The sequence below is a fragment of the Lepidochelys kempii genome, chromosome 4, assembly GCF_965140265.1.
Source record: "Lepidochelys kempii isolate rLepKem1 chromosome 4, rLepKem1.hap2, whole genome shotgun sequence".
Taxonomy (NCBI): Eukaryota; Metazoa; Chordata; order Testudines; family Cheloniidae; genus Lepidochelys; species Lepidochelys kempii.
In genome coordinates, this window is record NC_133259.1 from 97012852 (window position 1) to 97037704 (window position 24853).

Sequence of the window (24853 nt, forward strand, 5' to 3'; positions counted from 1 at the left end):
GCTCACGAAAGCTCATGCTCAAATAAATTGGTTAGTCTCTAAGGTGCCACAAGTACTCCTTTTCTTTCTAACAGGTAATGATCAAGTCATCTCTCTCCTGTCATCCATCTCCATCCTCTGACAAACAGAGGGTAGGGATACCATTCCTTACCCATCCTGGCTAATAGCCATTAATGGACTGAACCTCCATGAATTTATCCAGTTCTCTTTTAAACCCTGTTATAGTCCTAGCCTTCACAGCCTCCTCAGGCAAGGAGTTTCACAGGTTGACCGTGCGCTGTGTGAAGAAGAACTTCCTTTAAATTGTTTTAAACCTGCTGCCCATTAATTCTATTTGGTGGCCCCCAGTTCTTATATTATGGGAACAAGTAAATAAACTTTTCCTTATTTACTTTCTCTACACCACTCATGATTTTATATACCTCTATCATATCCCCCCCGCTTAGTCTCCTCTTTTCCAAGCTGAAAAGTCCTAGCCTCTTTAATCTCTCCTCATATGGGACCCGTTCCATATGAGTTCTAGTTAGTTATATGGTTAAGACTTCTTCTTGGAAGACAAGTATATCATCTCTGTGCTGGCTGCTAGTCTGAAATGAAGTTTAACCCCAGATGCACAACATCTGCTATTATGATGATGAGCTACAGCCACACAGCAAGAGTATAGCACATACATTAAAAAATACCAGTGGATAAAAATCCAAATCTACTCATTCTTGATGAGTCCAGAATAATCTTCTAAAGAAAACAATTCATACAACTGCCAGACAATTTTTCTTTCTACTGCTTGTAATTTCTCTCATCTCTCTGCCTGATCATCTTGGTTATTCTAGTTTCTAGACTTCTGTTCAAAAACTTACATTAAAAATTGTGAGGAAGTTGTGGGTTGTGCCAACACATCCTTTGGTTTTCATATACCTGATGCCAGCCCAGATAATGATGTGTGGCTGTTTATCACTTCATTCATTTTTCAAAGGTGCTTCTTCCATTTCTTACCGTCCACCAATGATGTCAGCCTTCACACACTGTATGTACTCAGAACTTTCTCACTCAGAACTTTCTCAAAACTCCATTTCCCATCACTCCCAACATATTAAATGCATTTCATGAGCTTGTCCTCAAAACCACCACCCTCTCTTAATTCAAATCCCTCTGATAAAAGAGATTTTTCAGCTGCTCTATTCTGTGTAAGTGTAGTGGGGCAGTCACTCCACTCCAGTTAAGAAGGGGTTAAAAGCAGCCAAGGGAGGCTGGTTGGGTGGCCACACCCAATTAGGATCCAGCTGACCCTGATAAAAGGGCAGACTGAGGGAGTGAGAGGACACTCTTGCTCCAGCTGAGGAGCAGAGAGGACCAGGTTGCCTGGGAGATCAAGCAGGGTACCTGAGGCAGAGCAGGGCTGGGGAAAGGCAGGCAGAGCTGAGGAGCTCTGGTCTGGTGAGTCCCCAGGATGAGGCCTTGCTAAAGGGCAGGGGAGGTACTAGGGCTGCAGGGAGGCAGCTGGGGCTGGAAAGGCAGCAGGTAAACCCCCTTGCTGATGAGTGGCCACTTCAGACTGCAGTTTGCCCTGAGGAAAGGGGCTAGATGAGGACTGGCAGTGGGTCACTGAGGCAAGGTGGGATGAGGGGATTGGGATTCCCTAGGTAGGGGAGACCCAGAGTGTGGGGGCACTGCTGAGAGGCAGCACCCCAAGGTACGGGGCACCGGAGTCCGGGAGGAACGCGGGGGCTGAAGTGCGATAAGTGGTGGAGAGCAGGATGAAGCAGGCACTGGTAGAAAGACACCAGCCTGCAGGAGGCACTCCGAGGCTGGAACTGAGCTAATTCCCAGACAACAGCAGGAGACGCCATGGCGGTGAGTGCCTACCGTACTACAGTAAGGAATACAGCATTAAGAACATTGCCCTGCCATCACTAGCTGAAGCAAGGGAGGAATCAAAATTAAACTTATTTAAATTAGTAAAAATTGGAGTGGTAACAGTGAATCCTAATGTTAAGATGCATATAAATGTATAAGTGTTCATAGTTATAAGGGTTTAATAACTAAGAAAGGCAGTTTTAAGTGGTTACAGCCAGGGACAACAAGATGGTGGTAACAGGTAATCACAGCCAGAGTAAATGGTGGTCTTGGACCAATTTGGCCTATAGCAAACTGGCAGGCTGCGGTGAGATAAAGGTCACTACAAAACTTGAAGGGAGGGGTCAGTTGAGCATGGCACAGGTTTTCAACCACATCCAGCGTTGATTGATAGATGCATTTAGCAGCTGTGATTGGGTTATAAGAACAGACCAATCAGAGTAGGCTTAAAGATGAATGGAGGATAGGTATGCTAACAAGAAGGACTGAGGAAGTAACCAATCAGAATAGGCCAAAAAGCGTGTATAAGGCAGAAAGCTGAGATGCTTGAGTGTGTGTGTTGGTCATTGTCAGAGACATTGGAATGAGAGAGCAGAAGGAAGAGAGTTTGTCAGCAGGAGAAGTCAGAAGAAGCAGGAAGAGAGCTGAAATCACTAAAGAAGGGAAGAACAGGGCTAGGGAGCTGTTGTGGCAGACCAAGCAATCATGCAGAGGTGTAAAGTAGACAGAAGGGATAGAACCTGGGACCTCTAGAGCTTAGTGCATGAGCCTCTACTGAATGAGCTAAAAGCGAACTAGCTGTTAGCTAAGGCTGTAGAGCAGACTCATTTTATCTCTCTCTCTAAGAGACCTTGGTGCCACTAGATGGGACAAAACACCACACCCAGGAGGTGTGTGGGTTACAGAGTCAGTAGCAGAGAAGCAAAGACAGCAGCAGCAGCTAAGAAGTAGCTATGACAGAACAGAAGGACCATTTGATGGATCTGAGGGGAAGAAGACTGCGGAAAAGTAAGCATGACGACCATGGTATAAGGAGAAAATAGGATATATGAATCTGAATGCCTGAGATAATAAAGTTGGATGTTTGTGTATGTATGTTTGTTACTATGTATACAGTTTTAATATTTAAGTAAGAACTTGCTTTCAGCATCCTACATGTGACTGATCACTGCATGTAGAATGTAACCACTTAAATATATTTCCAGTTGGATGGTAGTACAGTATTGGATACTTTGATGTGTATACTTTTGCTAACAGAATTTGTGTTTTGTTTTGTTTATATATGCTTTTAAGATTTATTGTATCAGAGGAACATTGATACATTAAATAAAGAATATTTTTGTTTTCAAAACTTACGCCCGAGTGTCAATCCTTTGAGTGGATAGCTGTATCTGTGTACTCCCAAAGGTCAACAGAGTTAGCCTGTTCTGGGGAGTTTTCCAAAGGTCAGAGGGGAAAAACCTCTGGTAAAATCTTGGCAATTCCTTTAGGGTGGCTCACCTCCTTTCACCTACCAAAACCAGACAAATTGAGAACCTGATTTACTGATATAGGCAAGCCACTGCAGGGAGTCTGATTTTGGGGGGTAACACATCGTGAAGACACACTTCTAAAGCAATGTCTACAAGAAACTCTCTCATTAATAATGCAAGGTTGAGGGGCAACTCTAGATATACAGACAATTTATAAACAAAGCCAAACAAACTAAAAATAATTTTATAGGTTAGGATGTGGCTAATCATTACCGTGGTAACATAAGAACATAACAAAGGTCTATTTAGCCCAGTATCCTGTCTTCTGACAGTGGCCAATGCCAGGTGCCCCAGAGGGCACCTGTTAATCCCTCCACTCTGTGTATCTTTTTAGACTGTGAGCTGTTGGAGGCAGAAACTGTGCCTTTATGTTTGTAAAGGAGACGGCATGTGGTGGATGATACTCCTATGCAGTTGTCACATAATAGTTCCTCATAATCTAGGTTATCTTCTTCCTGCAAGTTGTAAGGCTCCTAGCACAATGGAGACCTAATCCTTGATAGATACCCCTGGGCACCAGTGTAATAATAAATTCAATAGCAGTTTTGACAATGACTTCAATGAAAGCAGGACTTGGCCTTAAGTTACGAAGCTGAGCATCAACCAAAACCAACTGAACCATTGTAATGTGCCAGTGCAACTGCATCACACACAGACCTAAATAATTCAGGAAGCTGGCTAAAATTTTGTCTCTGTTTGCCTAAAATATAGCTTGCATACAAAGTAAGTCTTGGTACATTGCATAGCAGAACCATACACTTTATGCCTATTGTATGAAGAGAAATAGTCCAAGTAATCAAAACCAGAAACTTATTGAATCTAAGAAGAATTTGAAACAAGTAATATACTTACATCTGTACCATAGATGAGGAAATCACCAGTAAGAGCATGGCAAAAGATTCGACATTTATCATCCACCGCTGGGAAAAGTCGAGTCTCTCGTTCTTCCAGAGCATCCAAACTTTCACCTTCTATCTAAAGTATAAGGAATAAGCAAAACTAAAATCACCACCACTAGTGAGATATTAATGAATTTTGTCTGTATGAAACTGACACTAAGGCATTACCTTAGTTGTTATAACTAGCTCAGATTTGCCCTTTCATATGTACCACTTATAAACCACTAGCTGCTCCCCTAAGACCTCATACAGAGCTTCCAAAGAAAGCTTGTTAAACACCTCATAAGCTAGAACTTTCTTCTCATCCACTGCCACTTCAAGACAGAATGTACACTTCTGCAAGCCACCTGTAACTCAGTTGTTGTTCTCATGTTTGCTACTAAAATACTTTTTTGGAAGGTTTTAAACTCTACCTCAGTTAGTTACATCTCCTCACCCACTCAGCACCTAACTTCCACTCAGACCAATTTTGCTATCATTAGGACTCACAATTTCTTCCTCAGTCTATTGCCACCTCAGTTCAGCTGGCCTTTCAGAGTTCAAAATCTTATGTATACTTACCATATGCAACTGGACTTTACCCTCAAAGAGTGCAGCAGCATAGTCAGAATTAAGACATATACTGGTTACTGTCCCCAGATACTCCATGTCTTTAAGCTTTTTTACACCTACAGAATTTAAGGGGAAGGGAAGGGGCAAAAAAAAAAATAAAAAAGAAATTGTGCATGGTCCATTTTGTGTTCTTCCTACCTACCTGAGTAATTCATAATAATCTAATTATTATAGGCAGGGGAGTAAAATGTGGAGAAGTAGGAGGAACTCTTGACAGAAACATGGGAGACTATGAGACAGCAGTTGCATCCTTATGTTACTAAGGGTTAAAAGGGACCCTCTTTCCCCAACAAAACCTCACTAACCTACAGTTAGTCCATCTATGCTGGACCTTTTTCCCTTTAGAGTAATCTTTTTATTCATAAAAGATGTTGGATTGACAAGTACCGAGACTTAAGTCTGTTGCCTAAAAAAACAGGTATAGCACAAACTTTTCCACTCTGCCCACCAATCCATCTAAACTCTGGAGGGAACACCGCTAGGAATTTGAGAATAGTTTAGCCTCAGCCTCTCTGTTAGGACTGCCAATATCAACTGAGACCATTAACTAATTTTACATAAGCCAAACAACCTTCATCTGGAAGTGACTTTCAGGCAGCATGAGCTGCGTTTGACCTGATGACATAAAGAATAAAAGGCTTCATCCAATCCTGGGAACCCTGAATTTTTGTTCTAATTGCCTCCACAATGTCTTGTTTGTACTAATCCAAATTCTGGGAATCCAATGTGCAGTCCTGAATTTTGGTGTCCCATGAGATTATACAATAACAACACCTTGCACTAAGTAGGATATTAGAAGAGTTAAACAAAACACCTATTTTATAAAATGGACATATATTTTGCAGATAATGGTTGATATGATACTTTAAGATAAGAGAACTACAGTCATACTTACTATTCTCTCCAAGTACATAAAACCAAGCACGATTATTCATTCCTACAGCCAAATGATAAAGACCTACAGCAACAAAGTTTGGCTCCACTTCAACAGAAACTGTGATTGGTAGCTCCTATGAGAAAATCATACCAAATTTTCTCATTGTTATTACTTATTTAAAAGTTACACCTAAATTAAGTGAAAAATTAATAGGCTAGCATACTCCTTCAACATGATTGGCCACAGTAACTTCAAGAAGAGAAGTGAGGTACGCAATCCGTGTGCCGCAAGCATCTCCAAGGATTGGAAGCTTTGTCAAGAAGACGTGAAGTGAACCTCTTTGTGTAGACACTGCCAACAACTGTCCATCATCTGTCCAAGCCAGGTGATCTAGACCTAAAATATTGACAAGCTTTTACTACAACAACAAAAATAGCTACTTGGTTGTCAGTGAAACCCACAAACAATTCTATTGTTTTTAAAAAATGTGACCATGTCGAAGTTTCATTACTTAAGAATATTTTTTCTAGGGCTGTTGATTAATCGCAGTTAACTCATGCAATTAACTCAAAAAAATTAATCGCAATTAATCGCAGTTTTAATCACACTGTTAAACAATAGAATACCAATTGAAATTTATTAAATATTTTGGATGTTTTTCTACATTTTCATATATATTGTATTCTGTCTTGTAACTGAAATCAAAGTGTATATTATTCTTGATTACAAATATTTGCACTGTAAAAAATAAGCAAAATAAATAGTATTTTTCAATTCACCTCATATAAAGTAGTGTCATGAAAGTGCAACTTACAAATGTAGATTTTTTTGTTGTTGTTACATAACTGCACACAAAAACAAAACAATGTAAAACTTCAGAGCCTACAGGTCCACTCAATTCTACTTCTTGTTCAGCCAATCACTAAGACAAACAAGTCTGTTTACATTTACAGGAGATAATGCTTCCCTCTTCTTATTTACAACGTCACCACAACGTGAGAACAGGTATTTCCATGGCACTTTTGTAGCCAGCATTGCAAGGTATTTACATGCCAGATATGCCCCTTCATGCTTTGGCCACCATTCCAGAGGACATGCTTCCAGGCTCATGACACTCGTTAAAAAAATGTGTTTAATTAAATTTGTGACTGAGCTCCTTGGGGGAGAATTGTATGTCTGCTGTTCTGTTTTACCCACATTCTGCCACGTATTTCATGTTGTAGCAGCCTTGGATGATGACCCAGCACATGTTCATTTTAAGAACACTTTCACAGCAGATTTGACAAAACGCAACGAAGGTACCAATGTGAGATTTGTAAGGACAGATACAGCACTCGACCCAAGGATTAAGAATCTGAAGTGCCTTCCAAAATCTGAGAGGGACAGGGTGTGTAGAATGCTTTCAGATGTCTTAAAGGACCAACACTCTGATGCGGAAACTACAGAACCCAAACCACCAAAAAAGAAAATCAACCTTCTGCTGGTGGCATCTGACTCAGATGATGAAAATGAACATGTGTCAGTCTGCTCTGCTTTTGATCATTATCGAGCAGAACCAGTCATCAGCATGGACACATCTGGAACGTAAATATCTTGCAATGCCGGCTACAACAATGCCATGCGAATGCCTGTTCTCACTTTCAGGTGACACTGTAAACAAGACATGAGCAGCATTATCTCCTGCAAATTATAACCAAACTTGTTTGTCTGAGCGATTGGCTGAAGTAGGACTGAGTGGACCTGTAGGTTCTAAAGTTTTACATTGTTTTATTTTTGAATGCAGTTTTTTTTTTGTACATAATTCTACATTTGTAAGTTCAACTTTCATGATAAAACAGATTGCACTACAGTATTTGTATGAGGTGAATTGAAATATACTATCTCTTTTGTTTTTTTACAGTGCAAATATTTGTAATCAAAAATAATATGAGTACTGTACCCTTTGTATTGTGTTGTAATTGAAATCAATATATTTGAAAATGTAGAAAACATCCAAAAATATTTAAATAAATGGGACTCTATTATTGTTTAACAGTGTGATTAATCGCACAATTAATTTTTTTAATTGCAATTAATTTCTTAATTGCTTGACAGCCCTAATTTTTTCACACCCTTTGTACTTAAGTATAAAAACCTATGTAGAATGGAACAGAAATAGTTTATCATCACAGACCATAACCCGCTAATTTGGTCTTAGTTTCAGAGTGAATTTTATCAAAATTCACAATAAATGAATCCAATATTGAAATAGGAGGTAACAGTGGGAGGGACTCCTGCTCCAGAGATATACATACTCTTAGCACAAGAACATGCCTCTCAGAAAAGCAAAACGGGAAAAAATAAACACATTATTATTTTAGTAATTTGAATATACTATGTTACAGATTCAAAAATACTGGACAATCAACTGTTTTGGAAAACAAGATCTATGTGTTTTGTTAAAAAAAAACCCACCAAACCTCCGCCCCCAAAAGCTACGTTAAATACCCAGTTTGGCAAACAGACCATCTCATAATACATACACATTGGAAAGGAGGGAGTTAACAATAGTCTATATTTAGACAGCTTTTCAATAAATATTCTTCTCTGTACATTCCCCCCTGTAAACATGTTAATGTAAACAAAATTCTGTTTTACATGATTTGCCAAAATATCTATCAGCTTTGGAAACTTTATCATACCTTTATTTTCATCATCCAGGTTTATTATAGCATACATTTCTTTCAGTTCTGACAGGTCATGAATCTTAATGCTAAAACAAAATATAAACAAACAGTCACTACCTTTACTAGAACTACCATCCTAACCATCATGAACTGAAAGTAGTTAATGAAGAGAGAGAAGTTCATTATGGAGAAAAAAAAAATATTAAAGGGAGAATGCCAAGTGCTTTAGGTTCCCCAAATATGTAGTTTTTGAAAAACAGACACTGTCAACCTAGACCAGGGGTGGGCAAACTTTCTGGCCCGAGGGCCACATCAGGATTGCAAAACTATATGGTGAGCCGGGTAGGGAAGGCTGTGCCTCCCCAAACAGCCTGGCCCCGGCCCCCTATCTGCCCCCTCACTCACTTCCTGCACCCTGACTGCCCCCCTCAGAATCCCCAAACCAATCCAACCCCCCAGCTCCTTGTCCCCTGACCGCCCCCCGGACCCCACCCTTATCCAACCCCCCCTGTTCCCCATCCCCACCGCCCCCCCAAACGTCCGCCCAATCCAACCACTCCCTGTCCCCTGACTGCCCCCACCCAGAATTCCTGACCCATCCGACCCCACCTGCTCCCTGTCCCCTGACTGCCCCAACCCCATATCCACACCCCCACCCCCTGACAGGCCTCCCGGGACTCCCACACCTATGCAGCCCCCCCGTTCCCCGACCGCCTCCACCCAGAACCTCTGCCCCATCCAACTGCCCCCTGTGTGCCCCCCGGCACCCTCTGCTCCCCACCCCCTTACTATGCTGGAGCCAGCCACGCTGCCCCATGGCCTGGCAGGAGCAGCGGGCCAGAGCGCTGGCAGCGCAGCACACTGAGGCTGCGGGGGAGGGGGAACAGCAGGGGAGGGGCCGGAGGCTAGCCTCCTCGGCCGGAAGCTCAGAGGCCGGGCAGGATGGTCCCTGTGGCCCGCAGGCCATAGTTTGCCCACCTCTGACCTAGACGTTATATACTTTAGTATATATAGGAAGCCAAGTAAAAATTAATTTAGAGAAATATTAAACTGAAATCATTTCCCAAAATCAAATGTGTCTGACTCCTTGTATGCATTTTAGTTTCTGCACTGAATACTGAGGCTGGTTGCACAGACATCATGTTACTTATATGGATGCATGATTATGATCATAGAGCGCTCTTCCTGGACACTGGGAGAATGATCCATCCTCTCATGGGACAAAAATATTGAGAAGCGGAAGAGGAGTTTTCCATTCAGGACTTTAAGGATGGGAAAAATAACACTACCCTTTCTCATGTGGCTCTGTCAAGATACACTCATGCACACACATAGAAGCACCCGATGGGCTAACACTGAATCATGGACCTAAGCAACTGGTCCCTGGATCACAAACACTAACATCAGTTAAAAGTTGCTAGATTCAGAACACAGGAGCATGAAGTCTTTGTGCTGCTACTGCACTGTGGAACTTTCCTACCCTGCTGCATCACTTGCCACAACCCTATTCTGGAGGGATTATCCCTAAGTAAATTACTTTACAGTAACTGGAATCCTTCAAGATGTACTGTCCATATATATATTCTACTCTTGGTGAGCATATACCCCATGTGGTTGAGATTGGATCTTTTTGCCAGCTCTATCTTCTGGGGCCACACATGTTCCTGAAGTGTCCACATGCTCCAGGACTGAGGGCATAACGGGCAGTGTGTGCCCAACTGCCACTTAGTTCCTTTGCCACCACCTAGGTGTTATAGGATTCCACAGTAGCAGGGAAGGAAGGAGGGTTGTAGAATATATATGGACAACATATGTCAAAGAACGCCATTTACTGTAAGTAACTTTTCTTTCTTCGAGTGCTTGTCTACATATATTCCACTTTTGGTGGCTCACAAGCAGTAACCTAATGTAAGGAAGTGGGTGCTTGGAGTATACTTAAAGATTGCAGCACTGTTCTGCCAAAAGAAGCATCAGATTTCAATGCTTCCACAAGGGAATGGAAGTATGAACTGTATAAGTATGAACTGAACCCCAAGTAGCTGCCCTGAAGATGTCTGGAATGGGTATAGTTTGCAAAGAAGCTGCAGAGGCTGCCTGGGCCCTGTAGAAAGAGCCCTAATCTCAGCAGGAGGATATAAACTAGCTAGCTCATTACAGACCCTGATATAGCCCAACATCCATTTGGATACTCCAAGCTTATATCACTTGACCCTTCATTCTATCAGCAAATACTATCTTGTAGAAACTCTGAAAGATCTGGACCTTTCCAAAAAAGGTCCTACAAACATCATGGACTGCAAACTGAGAAATCCTACGTCCCTGGGGAGGTGCAGGAAAGGAGGTTTTCCTCTGGATGGTGGTGCAGAAGGGTGGTGCCTCATATGATGAAGACGTCAGGAGTTCTAACAGGGCCATAATGGAATGTTACATGGAAAAGGTCCTGGGGGCCAGGAGAAGGGGACCAGGTATGTCTATTCACATATCCCCTATATGATATAGCCATGAATGAAGCACTTGACTCTCTTTCAGAGGCATAAGGATCAAATGAGGGGGTCCTTGGTGAATATGTAGGGGATCCCTCCCTGCTGTGCTGGGAATTTGATGAGAAGCAAGAGCACTCTACGTCTAAGGGGGAGGCTGCTGAAGCTAGTGTGCTAGGTTACAATGTTAACCTGCACTGAGCAGACCACCCAGTCTGCACTGAATGACCACCAGTCATTCTGGTGAGGAAATTTAGCTCTGTGTAGAGCAATGGAGATTCTGGCTCATGAGGACATGAATATCCTTTGATACAGCATGCTTCTTCACTATGGAGAAAGGTGGTGCCGTAATCTCAGTGTGGCGATGGATAGCACCAAGGTGGATTATGCTGATGTGTCCAGTGCTGAAGTACTCATTGTCGAAGGAAACAGTACCAAAGAGACCGGTATCAAAAAGGGTTGGTGCTGCAACAGTTGATGGCAGAGCACTTGGTTTTGAAGTAGCCCCTGATGCTCTGGTCTCAGAGGCAGCTAGTTTTGATTCCTGAGACGTGCCAGAGTTTTGGTAACTTACTCCCTCAGAGTTCCAGAGGTACTCCACTCAGACAAAGGAGTCTCTTTAGATTGGGACTGGAAAGGGAACTTGGAGCTCTTTTTACTAGGAATTCCCGGCAGGGATCTGCCCCTGCTCTTCCCAAAGGAGTAATGCTCCTTTTTCTCCAAGGTTCTGACCTTTCCAGTCCTACCCACTTCCATAGTTGGGACAGTCTTAGAAGTTGGGGCCCACAAACTAGTGTAATTGGAACTCATATGGGCTGGACTGAAATCAAACCTGCCTGGGGAAAAGGGGGCTCTCCTCACCCTGGATCAGACGCAGGCTGCATAGAGCAGTCAAATACGAACAGCTTAAGGAGTGCCTCTCTTGCCTTCAAGTCCTTTTAGAAAAAGGACTTGCATTTATCAGGGATATGACCCTCTCCATCCAAAAAACGCATCTGGGATATCCATCATTAACTTATAATGGCACCTCACAATACAGAGAGGAGCAATACATAAAGCCAGGCAACTTCAGATAAGACCTAAGCCTTAGTATTAGGAAGAAGCTCCTGATAAAAGAGAAAATGAAAAGAAAACAAGGAAGTAAACCACCAAACCTTGCCAACAGGCAAACTATCCTAACTAACACTAATATAGACAACAATCCACAAAAAGTTGTTGAAAATTGTGGTAAGACACTAGGGAGCTATATCTCACAGATATGGGCAATGATGAACTGAGTGGCACTGAGGCCTGCAAAACCCGTAATGCCTTTAGTATGTGAGCATAATGACATTCACAGCATCTGTGCAGCCCCAATGGACACTGCTGGCCAAAAACACTCCAATCTTGAGTGCCTGGGATGTATAAAGAAAAGGTGTACCTGTGGCACCTTAGAGACTAACCAATTTATTTGAGCATGAGCTTTCGTGAGCTACAGCTCACTTCATCGGATGCATACTGTGGAAACTGCAGAAGACATTATATACACACAGAGACCATGAAACAATACCTCCTCCCACCCCACTGTCCTGCTGGTAATAGCTTATCTAAAGTGATCATCAAGTTGGGCCATTTCCAGCACAAATCCAGGTTTTCTCACCCTCCGCCCCCCCCCACACAAACTCACTTCCAGACTCCAGCGAGAAACTGCTGAATTGGAATTCATTTGCAAATTGGATACTATTAATTTAGGCTTAAATAGAGACTGGGAGTGGCTAAGTCATTATGCAAGGTAGCCTATTTCCCCTTGTTTTTTCCTACCCCCCCCCTCAGATGTTCTGGTTTAACTTGGATTTAAACTTGGAGAGTGGTCAGTTTGGATGAGCTATTACCAGCAGGAGAGTGAGTTTGTGTGTGTATGGGGGTGGGGGTGTGTGTGAGAAAACCTGGATTTGTGCTGGAAATGGCCCACCTTGATTATCATGCACATTGTAGGGAGAGTGGTCACTTTGGATGAGCTATTACCAACAGGATAGTGAGTTTGTGTGTGTGGTTTTTGGGAGGGGGGTGAGGGGGTGAGAGAACCTGGATTTGTGCAGGAAATGGCCCAACTTGATTATCATGCACATTGTGTAAAGACAGGTTTCAGAGGAACAGCCGTGTTAGTCTGTATTCGCAAAAAGAAAAGGAGGACTTGTGGCACCTTAGAGACTAACCAATTTATTTGAGCATGAGGTTTCGTGAGCTACAGCTCACTTCATCAGATGTCACTTTGGATGGGCTATCACCAGCAGGAGAGTGAATTTGAGTGGGGGGGTGGAGGGTGAGAAAACCTGGATTTGTGCTGGAAATGGCCCAACCTGATGATCACTTTAGATAAGCTATTACCAGCAGGACAGTGGGGTGGGAGGAGGTATTGTTTCATATTCTCTGTGTGTATATAAAGTCTGCTGCAGTTTCCACGGTATGCATCCGATGAAGTGAGCTGTAGCTCACGAAAGCTCATGCTCAAATAAATTGGTTAGTCTCTAAGGTGCCACAAGTACTCCTTTTCTTTTTATATATATAGACAGGCACTCAAAGAAGAATGAGGGGGATCACATTCAGTCTCCATATCCATTCAAACCCTGGCCTTTCTGCTGAGATTGCCAGTAAGGGTTCCAATTAGTAACAAATGTGGTGGTGGTTTTGGTGAGTCAGACCCTCACCTACTAGAGACTGGACTCATTTTCATTAAGCTACTGAATAATCACCATGTGGAAACAACTGAATATGAAAGTGGGATGGATTTAAACTAGTGATCTAAAGTTGAAAGACTTAAGAGCTTAGTATTCAGCTCTTTATACCCTCGGGTGGTTGATGCAATAGTGCTGTCTCTTTGGATTCCAACTACTGTGCCCTTCAGTTCTTGCATAATGTAAATGGCATGCATTACCACTCTGGTTTCAATACATTGATCAAGGAAGCGCTCTCTGCCAAAGACTGATATCCTTGTGCCACCTGGATGGCAGGACTAGTTTATTATTTGCTTTACAGTAGCCATTGCTGAGGCCCCAACCATCATTAGCTTAGTTAGAATCTAAACTCCATCCAGAAGGGGCCACCATTTTGGGGTCCGTCCGTCCAATGCCAAACATAATGCAACCCAGAACTCTGGGTCAGGGTCTTTAGGTGCTACTGTAGTACAAATAATAAATATGAATAATCAGGACTCCGTTGTGCTAGGTGCTATACAAATATATAATAAAAGACATGCAAACAATTAATCTGTCTGGTTGTTCACAGTGTGAAAATCCAACTCTCACATTATACTCATCATAGAAATTGAGATTATCTTCTTGTCTATTTCTGAGATAAAACTCTTCAAGGATGGTGGCATGGTCTCTCAGTGGAGGGACCCAGCCTTTGGAAACTGTTCCAGGTACTGGTTTGCCCAAGCCAAAGTTTGCTTAGCTTCAGAGCAGGATGCATGCATTTTACCTTGTTCTAAAGGAGTCAAGTTTAGACATCAAGCAAATGGAGGGACTGTCTACACACAGTGTTTGTACCACTATATTTGTTTTAAAATAGACACAGTAAAAATAGTGCAACCTCCCCCTTTGTGTGGGCCCAGTTATACAGTTGATATAACAGTCCTACAGCAATATAGCTTATTCCCGTAAATTCAGGTATACTGTTATAAACACCTTTATACTGGATAATTGCATCCACACTTTTAGCTATGTTGGTTTCTAAACAGATATACCATTATACTGTTACAAAAATGGTGTGCAGATCAACCCTTAGTATCCCATAAATGGGTTAAATTTTCTCAATAGCACATGAAGTGGATTAGATGAACAATTCCTAGTACTACTAACAGGAATTCTGTATCTAATCTGTAGCACACAGTAATGAAAGTATGTCACTAAAACTTTTGTATTCAAGTATCACATTAGCCAACCAGAAAAAGAAAGATTAAAAAAAAAAGCAAAAAGAAACAAGATATCAAAAGTCAGAACAATGAAGAAAATAAATAATAGTGTTTGCTTTAAGACACTTGCTATTTCAGACATTTTATAAACAAATACGATAACTTACCAGTTGTCTCCACATGATGCAGCTTTGTTTAGTGATTGTGATATTGCAATGCTGGTTAGGTTATCCTTATGATTGCGAGCTTGAAAAATCTCTTGACCAATCTCACGAATGTGTGTAGAAATAACAACAAAGCACCCACGTGAGAAGCCAATCATGATGTAGCCATCACCATACCTACAGCAAAATCAACATTTAGAGAGAGAGAGAGATGGCTGGGCAGCCTGGCTGCATAGACAGTAACACAATATGAGAAAAAACTCCTGAACAGGATGAAAGTCAGATTGCTGAAGAAAGAAAGAGAAATGCACTGAGTCTTCCTACAGCAGATATAAAAATATTTGTTGGTGGGACCTGTGTCTAGGTCTCCTCGCCTCATTGAGGTCCTCACTGTTGGAAAACAGCAGACAGAAGGCTCCTGGGAGCAGCTTGGCTAGGGGCAGCTCCAAAGCAGGGAAGGGGAGTAGGGCAGGAGCAGCAGTGGATGCAGACAGCAGCAGAGCAGAACTGTGGGGGAAGGAAAGGCACCCAGCTCCGGAGACACCCCCTTAAAACGGCATCCCTGGGCTGTTGCCCAGTCCACCCAACCCTAAGGCCAGCCCTGCTGGGTCTGGTACAAGTCAATATTTTCATTAATGACTTGGATAATGGAGTGGAGAATATGCTTACAAAATCTGCAGATGACACCAACCAGGGAGGGGTTGCTAGCACTTAAGAGGACAGGATTAGAATTGAAAATGAACTTCACAAATTGGAGAATTGGTCTGAAATCAACAAGATGAAATTCAGTACAAAGATAAGTGCAAAGTACTGCACTTAGGAAGGAAAATCAAATGGACAACTACAAAACGGGATAATTGGCCAGGCAGTAGTAGTGCTGAAAGGAGGTTATAGTGGATCACAAATTGAATATGAATCAACAAACACATAGATTCATAGATAGAGTCATAGATATTAAGGTCAGAAGGGACCATTATGATCATCTAGTCTGACCTCCTGCACAATGCAGGCCACCAAATCTCACCCACCCACTCCTGCAATAAACCTCTCACCTATGTCTGAGCTATTGAAGTCCTCAAATCACGGTTTAAAGACTTCAAGGTGCAGAGAATCCTCCAGCAAGTGACCCGTGCCCCATGCTACAGAGGAAGGCGAAAAACCCCCAGGGCTTCTTCCAATCTGCCCTGGAGGAAAATTCCTTCCCGACCCTAAATATGGCGATCAGCTGAACCCTGAGCATGTGGGCAAGATTCACCAGCCAGATACCCAGGAAAGAATTCTCTGTAGTAATTCAGATCCCACCACATCTAACATCCCATCACAGGCCACTGGGCCTATTTACCATGAATAGTTAAAGATCAATTAATTGCCAAAATCATGTTATCCCATCATACCATCTCCAACATAAACTTATCGAGTTTAATCTTGAAGCCAGATAGGTCTTTTGCCCCCACTGCTTCCCTTGGAAGGCTATTCCAGAACTTCACTCCTCTGATAAACACAATATGTTGATGAAGTGTCAACATGGCTTTTGTAAAGGGAAATCATGTCTCACCAATCTACTAAAATTTTTTGAGGGTGTTAACAAGCACGTGGACAAGGGTGATCCAGTTGATATAGAGCAGTGGTTCTCAAACTTTTGTACTAGTAACCCCTTTCACATAGAAAGCCTCTGAGTCTGACCCCTCCTTATAAATTAAAAACACTCTTTATATATTTAACACCATTATAAATGCTGGAGGCAAAGCAGGGTTTGGGGTGGAGGCCGACAGCTTGCAAACCCCCATGTAAGAATCTTGTGACCCCTGAGGGGTCCCGACCCCCAGTTTGAGAACCCTTGATATAGAGTACTTGGACTTTCAACAAGCTTTTGACAAGGTCCCAAATCAAAAGCTCTAAGCAAACGAAGTGTCATGGAATAAGAAGGACGGTCCTCTTGTGGATCAGTAGTTGGCTGAAAAATAGGAAACGCAGAATAGGAATAAATGGTCAGTTTTCACAACAGAGAGATGTAAAAGAAGGGGTCCCCTAAGGGTCAGTACAGGGACCTGTGCTGTTCAACTTTTTCATTAATGATCTGGAAAAGGGGGTAAACAGTGAGGTGGCAAAGTTTGCAGATGATACAAAATTATTCAAAATGGTTAAGTCCAAAGCTGATTGTGAAGAGATACAAAAGGATCTCACTAACCTGGGTGACTGGGCAACAAAATGGCAGATGAAGATTTAATGTTGATGCACAGTGGAAAAAATAACCCAAACATACAAAATGATGGGATCTACATTAGCTATTACCACTCAAGAAAGAGATCCTGGAGTCAATGTGGATAGTTCCTTGAAAACAGCCGCTCAATAATGCGGCAGCAGTCAAAAACGCTAACAGAATGTCAGGAACTATTAGGAGAGGGATAGATAATAAAACAGAAAATATCAAGATACCACTACATAAATTGCTGGTACACCCACACCTTGAATATTGCACACAGTTCTGGTCGCTACATCTCAAGAAAGATATATCAGAATTGGAAAAGGAACAGAGAAGGGCACCAAAAATGATTAGGGGTATGGAACAGCTTTTCATATGAGAAGAGATTAGAAAGAATGACACTCTTCAGCTTAAAAAAGAGATTAAAAAGGAGGAGTATGATAGAGATCTATAAAATCATGAATAAGGAAATGTAATTTAACCCTTCACATAACACAAGAACTAGGGGTCACTATGAAATTAATAGGCAGCAATTTTAAAATAAAACACTTCTTCAAGTTGCAGTGGGGGAGGTTTAGATTGGATATTAGGAAAAACTTTTTCACTATGAGGGTGGTGAAACACTGGAATGCGTTACCTAGGGAGGTGGTAGAATCTCCTTCCTTAGAGGTTTTTAAGGTCAGGCTTGACAAAGCCCTGGCTGGGATGATTTAACTGGGAATTGGTCCTGCTTCGAGCAGGGGGTTGGACTAGATGACCTTCTGGGGTCCCTTCCAACCCTGATATTCTATGATTCTATGATTCACACAATGCATAGTCAACCTGTGGAACTTATTGCCATGGAATGTTTGAAGGTATAACTTGGTTCAAAAAAGAATTTGATAAGTTCATGGAGGATAGGTCCAACAATGGCTATTAGCCAAGATGGTCAGGGACGCAACTCCATGATCTGGGTGTCCTTAACCTCCAACTGCAGGAAGCTGGAACTGGATCACTTGAAATTGCCCTGTTCTATTTACTCCCTCTGAAGCATCTGGCATTGGCCACTGTCAGAAGAAAGGATACGGGGCTAAATGGACCAGTGGTCTGACCCAGTATGATTGTTATGTTCTTAATGGGATAAGATTTCAAAAAAAGGCTAATATCATTCAGGGTGTATTAACAGGAGTGTTGTATGTAAGACACTGGAGGTAAACTGTCCCACTCTACTCTGGTGAGGTCTCAGCTGGAGTACTGTGTACAGTTTTAGGTGATAAACTTAAATAAAAGATGTGGACAAACTGGAGATAGTCCAGAGAACAGGAACAAAAATGATAAAAGGTTTAGAAAACCTGACTATGAGGAAAGATTTTAAAAAAGACTGGGTATATTTAGTCTTGAGAAAACAAAACTGAGGGGGAGATCTGATAACAATCTTCAATTATCTCAAGGGCTGTTATAAAAGGATGGTGATCAATTGTTCTCCATGTCTAGTGAAGGTAGGACAAGAAGTAATGGGCTTAATCTGCAGCAAGGGTGATTTAGGTTAGATATTAGGAAAAACTTTATCTAACTATTAGGATTATAGGCTTCCAAGGGAGGCTGTGAATCTCCATCATTCAAAGCTTTTAAGAACAGATTAACATTTGTCAGGGATGGTATAGGTTTACTTTGTCCTGCCTCAGCAGAGGAGGCTGGACAAGATGACCTCCTGAGGTCCCTTCCAGCCCCACATTTCCATGATTCTATGTCCCTGCCTCAGTTTTCTCACCACTCCAGGGCATTCTTTGGGCTGTCCAGAGTGCTTGGGGACTTCTGGGCTCTAAAAAGTGAGCAGGACCCTCCTGCCCTATGAGGCTGCTACTTGCTAGGTGATCTTGCTCTCTCCTGCCTCATGCTGCTTCTTCCTATCTAGCTCACTGTCACTGTATGTTCCCTTATTTAAACTCCTCCTGGTCACCTGGATGCCTTTGTTCTACTCCTGGTAAGTTTCTATTGCTGCTCCTACCTTTCCCCCTCCTTCAGAGGGGTAAAATAAACTGGATTTCCAAAGCTTGAGATCACTCATCATTCCCAGGTGTTTGCATCTGAACAGGGTCGTTGAGTCCTGAGCCATCACCCCATTGTCTCTGTCTGGTGTGTACCTGATATCTGTCAGCAATGGTGGATCCACACACATCCAGGCATTTTTACATACATACAGCAATTTTTCATAATATAACTTCACATCAACTAGAATTCATAAATTGTACAGACAGAGCCCCAATTCATCAAAAATGGAAAACCGTAAATGGTCATTAAGATAAGAGAAACTCTTTACTGAAAGGCTGCATACAAGCTGGTTACTCACCCAGAGAGTTGTTGAAGGGGTTTTATTGGTATGTCTAAACAGCAATCAAACACCTGCAGCTGGCCTGCATCAGCTGACTTGGGGCTGAGTTGTGGGGGAAGTCACAGACCCTGGGCTCCAGCCTGAGCCTGAACGTCTAATTTTACAGTTTCGCAGTCCGAGTCCTGTGAGCTCAAGTCAGCTCAAAGCCAGCCACGGGTGTGTATATTTTTGTAAATAAAACAGATTATACCAAGAATGTACCCTGACTCTGTGTCACCAACTTCTCCTCCAAACAGAAACCACTCACTAATTTCAGCAACCATATCATTACTAGGTATGGAACTACATCTCTGCTGTTTCATTTTGACATCACTGCTTTTTAAATAACAGAATTTTCAGTAAAGGGGAGTGTAAATTGCAGATTCCTTCAGTCTAGTGGTGACCAAACTTTTCCTGTCGTGCCCCCCCTTATCAGTAATGGAATCTGTCCGTGTCCCCCCTCCATTACTGCAGTTGGCTCGTGGGATGAAGGTGGAGTCGGGGGCAGAACTGGGGATGAGGGAGGAGCTGAGGCTAGAGGGGGAGCTGGCCTGGGGGTGGAGAGGGAATGAGGGCAGAGCTGGGCTGGGGGTGGAGTAGGGGACATAGAGGAGCGGTGGCTGGGGCCAGAGCAGACCTGCGGCTGGAACTGGGATTGGGGTGGAGCTGCAGCTGGAGCCAGAGCTTGGCTGGGGATAAAGCGGGGTTGGGTGGTGCTCCCTCCCCGCTCCCTGTGGGAACTGACTTGAGCCCCACCATGCACTCCCTGAACATTCCTCCATATTCACCTAGAGGGGCGCACCCCACAGTTTGGGAACCACTGCTTTAGTCTAAAAGGAATATTGTATTAAAAGGACTACTGTATAGCCAAAAAAATCCTGATGTGATAGTGGGATAAATATCAGAAATTAAAATAAACAACATTAGAAAGATAAAAACCTCAGCTTTTTCTTGCGATATTAAGAAGTTAGTGCTTACTCACCATCTATAGGTTACAATGTTGCCATAGCGCTGCTGGAATTCTAGATCAATTGGGTTATCAGGATCATTCAAATTAAAAAGAAACAATGTTTTCTTGCCAACCACCACGCTTACCTGCCAATTGAGAAAGTGAAAAACATACCCAGTGAGAACACCATTTTAAAATAAAAACACTACTGTTTTTACTAAAAGAAAAGCTTTTATCCTTCAGAATTCAGTTCAAGGTCTAGTTCCATTGGTCAAGTTATAACACAAAATCAAAGGATATTGTGTTTTTTGGGATGCAGAGAATTGTCATCCATAGAGTGCAAGGAAACCGTATTGTAACTCTAGTGTCTAATGTTAATCACTGACAGTGCAATTATATAAATGAAGCTTCTAAACAGATAACATTTCTAAACATAAAAGATATTTAATAATGTAATGAAATTTCCTTAAAAGTTATTCAAGTAATTTTAAAATGATTTCCTTAAAATTATGAAGACATACAATTTAATATCTAGCTAGATAAATGCTTCTTATTTGAGGAAATCCCCAGAGATGATAGATTTTGTCGCTAGGGGAAGAAAGGCTGTTTTCAATGCTCTCTTTTTGCATTCTCTGGTGACCAAGTAAGTAGCATTACTATCAGACAAAGAAGCAGCTAGCTCAATGCAGGGTAAAATAGGGAGGGGAGGAGATCATCATAAAGCAGAGGCTTATTACTAGAATACCTATAACAGGAAAACAAGGGAGAACTTGTTTTATGTCTCATACTTTGTGTTTGCTTGGAATGACCAGAATATTAAACAAAAAGGCTATTTTCTATCTTAATTTAGATCATTCTCTGTTTGCCCCCAGTCTAAAAGTGAAGCACTATTCATGCTAATGCCTATTTTAGGAGTATTAAAATACCAATAAATCCCTACTCCCCACAAAATCCTGTCTCTCAACATATTTGGGGAAAAAACAAGCCCCAGTGCAAACCCAAAAAACCTGTAATAGCTGATAACAAGAAATTTGAGTTTCCCCAAAGTCTGAGTGTGTGTGTGTATCCAAAGATTTGGCCTCAGCCCATCTCTGGTCATAACCACTTAAAGCATTTGGTTCTTAAATGTGAGTACCACTAATCATCGTAAGAGTTAAATGTCTGAAATGTTTAAGAATTACTATTACTTTAAGCTCTTCTTCTAAAGATACCACAGCAACTTTAGTTTGTCGTATAGTTTGTTTATTTTAATCAAATTAATTCTTCCTTTTCAGATAACACCGTCTGAACCTTTTACGTAATACTGTATGCTAAAGTGGCAGACACAGGTAAGGCTTTCTGTTTACACTCAGAACAACTGAGATGCGCTGAATGGTGTTGTGCATTGGTCTGCTTACTGTGCTTTCCCTAGCTGATATTCTTTCATCAGTCTTCATCACTGAGAACTGCATATCACTGGGATCCGATCTCACTGAAGTCTGCAAGAAGGAAGTCCAGATTCAGATATTATTTATTAATGTAGTACAGTGTGCCAAGCAGTGTACAGATAAGGTAAGAGGACACTTTTCCTATCTAGAATATTTGGGGTGTTAGTGCAATATAAATACATAAATATTAAAACAATTCCACTATTCTCCTTTATTCACAACTCCAACATTCTCTCTTCATTAATAAGAAAGAAAGAAAGAAAGAAAGAAAGAAAGAAAGAAAGAAAGAAAGAAAGAAAGAAAGAAAGAAAGAAAGAAAGAAAGAAAGAAAGAAAGAAAGAAAGAAAGGCTCTGTTTTGATCATGCTGAGCTTGAATTGCCAGCGAACATCCAGGTTTAGATGTCTAAAAGGCAGCTAGAGATGCAAGTCTAAATAGAGATGAACAGGTAGATCTTCATGTTGTTTTGTAGACAGGGTAGTAACTGAAGTGGCATGACCAAATGAGGTCATGCAGCAAAAGAACATAGTGAGAAAAGAAGACAGGGCCAACAACAGAGCATTTAGAGACAAAAGTGGATGAGATGAAACAAGTAGCCGTCTACCCACCCAAAAAGAGATTCCTGTTGTATTTATATAGTGTTGTTCCCATATGAATTCCAAAGCCATTTACTATATATAAAATACAGCCAAACATAGATTCATTTGAACTCTCCCCAGACTAGGGTCCAGCTAAAGAAAAAACAGCTACTTATCTGTACTGTATCCGCTGGTCTTTGAGACACAGGTGCAGACATGTATTCCACTCAGGTGTGCACACACCCATTGCACTGAAGCTGGAGAACTTTGCTTAGCAGTGCCCATAGGGCCCCTCTTAGCCACTCCCATAGCTATTTAAAGGCACCACCACCCCGACCCCTCCTTAGTTCCTTTACACTGAGTATCAAGATTTGAGACTCCAATGCAGAGGGGACAGAAAGTGGGTTGTGGAATACGTGTCTGCACTAACATCTCAAAGCACAACAGATACAGTACAGATAGGTAACTGTTTTTCATCTTCGAATGACTACAGATGTATATTCCACTCATGTGATTCACAAGCAGTAACTGAAGGAGGTAGGGCTTGGGGTTGGGCTGTAGTTAAACAGCAACTGGACGACTGCCTTTCCAAAGTGGCATCAGACTGAGATGCAGTCAAAATAGCATAGTGTCTTATAAAAATACGCACAGAAGACTAGACAGCAGCACTGAAAACATACAGAACCATTACTGAGAACAACAGAAGATGCTTGGGACCTTGTTGAATGAGTTACCAGTGTCTGTGGAGGTGCATCTGAGCTACCTCATATGCTGCTGTAATGCAGGAAGTAATCCTTCTGGAAATCATCCATGTGGAAACCAACTGATCTCCTTCATCTGATTCCCACAGAAGACAAAAAGCTGAGGTGATAAAATTCTTTAATCCCTTACAGATAAAATGCTAAGCTAGGTCTCACATCCAATGTATAAAGGTGCTGTTCATCTGTATTTGAGTCCATCTCAGAAAGAATACAGGTAAGTATATTGTTTGATGAAGGTAAAACAGTAAACCACCTTAAGACAAAAATCTTGGATGCAGCTGCAGAGTCAGTTTGTCTTTGAAAAATTGCATATATAGAGGCTCTGCCATCAGGACCTGCAGTTCACTCGCTCTCCTTGCGGCAAAAGAAAGGCCATCTTTTGGCAAAGAAGCGACAGAGAACAGGTTGCTATGGGCTCAAATGGAGATCCTATGAGTGCAGCCAATACAGTACTAAGGTCCGACAAAGAAACCTCCTCTTTCACAGGTGGAAAAAAATTGACATCTCCTCTTAGAAATCTCACTACCATGAAGTTTGAGAAAATTGACTTCCCTTGGATCAGAGGATGGAACACCAAGATTGCCGCTAAATGGACCCTCAAGAAGCTGAGAGAGACACCAAAGAATGTAACAGGTAATGCAAAAACGTCCTGAATATAGGCTTGCCTTGGCTGAATTCCCCGGGCTAGTGACCAAACCAAAAAACTTTTCCACTTGGCCAAATAGGCAGCCCTAGAGGATGGGGCTTACTACTAAGCAGAAGTTGCTGAAGTGCTTCCTCCTCATCTAACCATGCAGCATCCACACCACGAGGTGCAGACTGCTCAGCACCGGATGCCAAATTTGACTGTGGTGTCGAATCAGTAGGTCAGGATAGAGGAGAAAAGAACTGGAAGGTCAAATAGGTAGATTGAGAAGGTCAGAGAACCAACGTGGTCTTGGCCACACTGGTGCAATGAGAATCAGTTTGGCTTGATCCAACTTCAGTTTGACAACAACATGTGGAATGAGTGGGATTGTGGGGGGGAGACATACCTCAACACCAATCACCAATTCAGATAGAAGGTGTCTATTAAAGAGACCTGCTTGAGAGCAAAATTTAACACCTAGGGCGAGCAATCATATTCGCATGCCCCCCGAAATTTCTGCCTCCTAATGTGCCCCACAGTTTGAAAACTGTCACCTCCTGCCAGGAGCCTGCAGATCAGAAGCTGGTGGGAGCTGCCTGGCCTGCCCAGGCCCCTGGCTCTCCAGGCTATGGGAGCCATGGTGCTGGTTGGCGACCGGGCAGCCCTCCCTGCCCTGCTCCCCGAGCCAGCCACCTCTGCACAGCTGGGCACTCCCCAGGCAGGGTGGGCAGCACAGCTCTGATGTGCGCCTGATACACCTCTGCCCTGAAGGCGCCTGGCACTGGCCGACAACACATCCTGGAGCCGGCCCCTGCCCATGGAGCCTGGCTGCCGTGTGATGCTCCCCAAGGTGCTCCCCCTTGGGCACCTGCCTCTCAGCAGCCTGGTAACACTCTGGTCCCCCACACTCCCAGCGCGAAGCACTACAGCGGGGCAGCTGCAGAGTGCCATGATAGCGTTTCAGTGTAGACAAGCCCAAAGT

The 24853-nt window shown here is 42.4% G+C and overlaps 1 protein-coding gene across 5 annotated transcripts in view; it reads right to left on the bottom strand.

The window, feature by feature from the left end:
- The window catches only part of WDR19 (WD repeat domain 19), a 126191-nt gene that overhangs the window by 77424 nt on the left and 23914 nt on the right, over positions 1 to 24853 (bottom strand). For 4 of the 5 annotated variants that reach the window (XR_012158692.1, XM_073342265.1, XM_073342266.1 and 1 more), the window contains exons 7-14: positions 21876 to 21956; positions 20512 to 20624; positions 14980 to 15153; positions 8456 to 8526; positions 5998 to 6170; positions 5793 to 5907; positions 4847 to 4953; positions 4239 to 4361 (exon numbers count right to left, since the gene is read on the bottom strand). Coding sequence is in view for 4 of the 5 variants with exons in the window: in XM_073342265.1 (XP_073198366.1) it covers positions 4239 to 4361; positions 4847 to 4953; positions 5793 to 5907; positions 5998 to 6170; positions 8456 to 8526; positions 14980 to 15153; positions 20512 to 20624; positions 21876 to 21956 (957 nt within the window). In the remaining variant the exon portion in view is untranslated. Of the gene's footprint in view, positions 1 to 4238; positions 4362 to 4846; positions 4954 to 5792; positions 5908 to 5997; positions 6171 to 8455; positions 8527 to 14979; positions 15154 to 19508; positions 19994 to 20511; positions 20625 to 21875; positions 21957 to 24853 lie in introns of those variants that run through there. The other variant, XM_073342267.1, reaches the window with a different exon arrangement.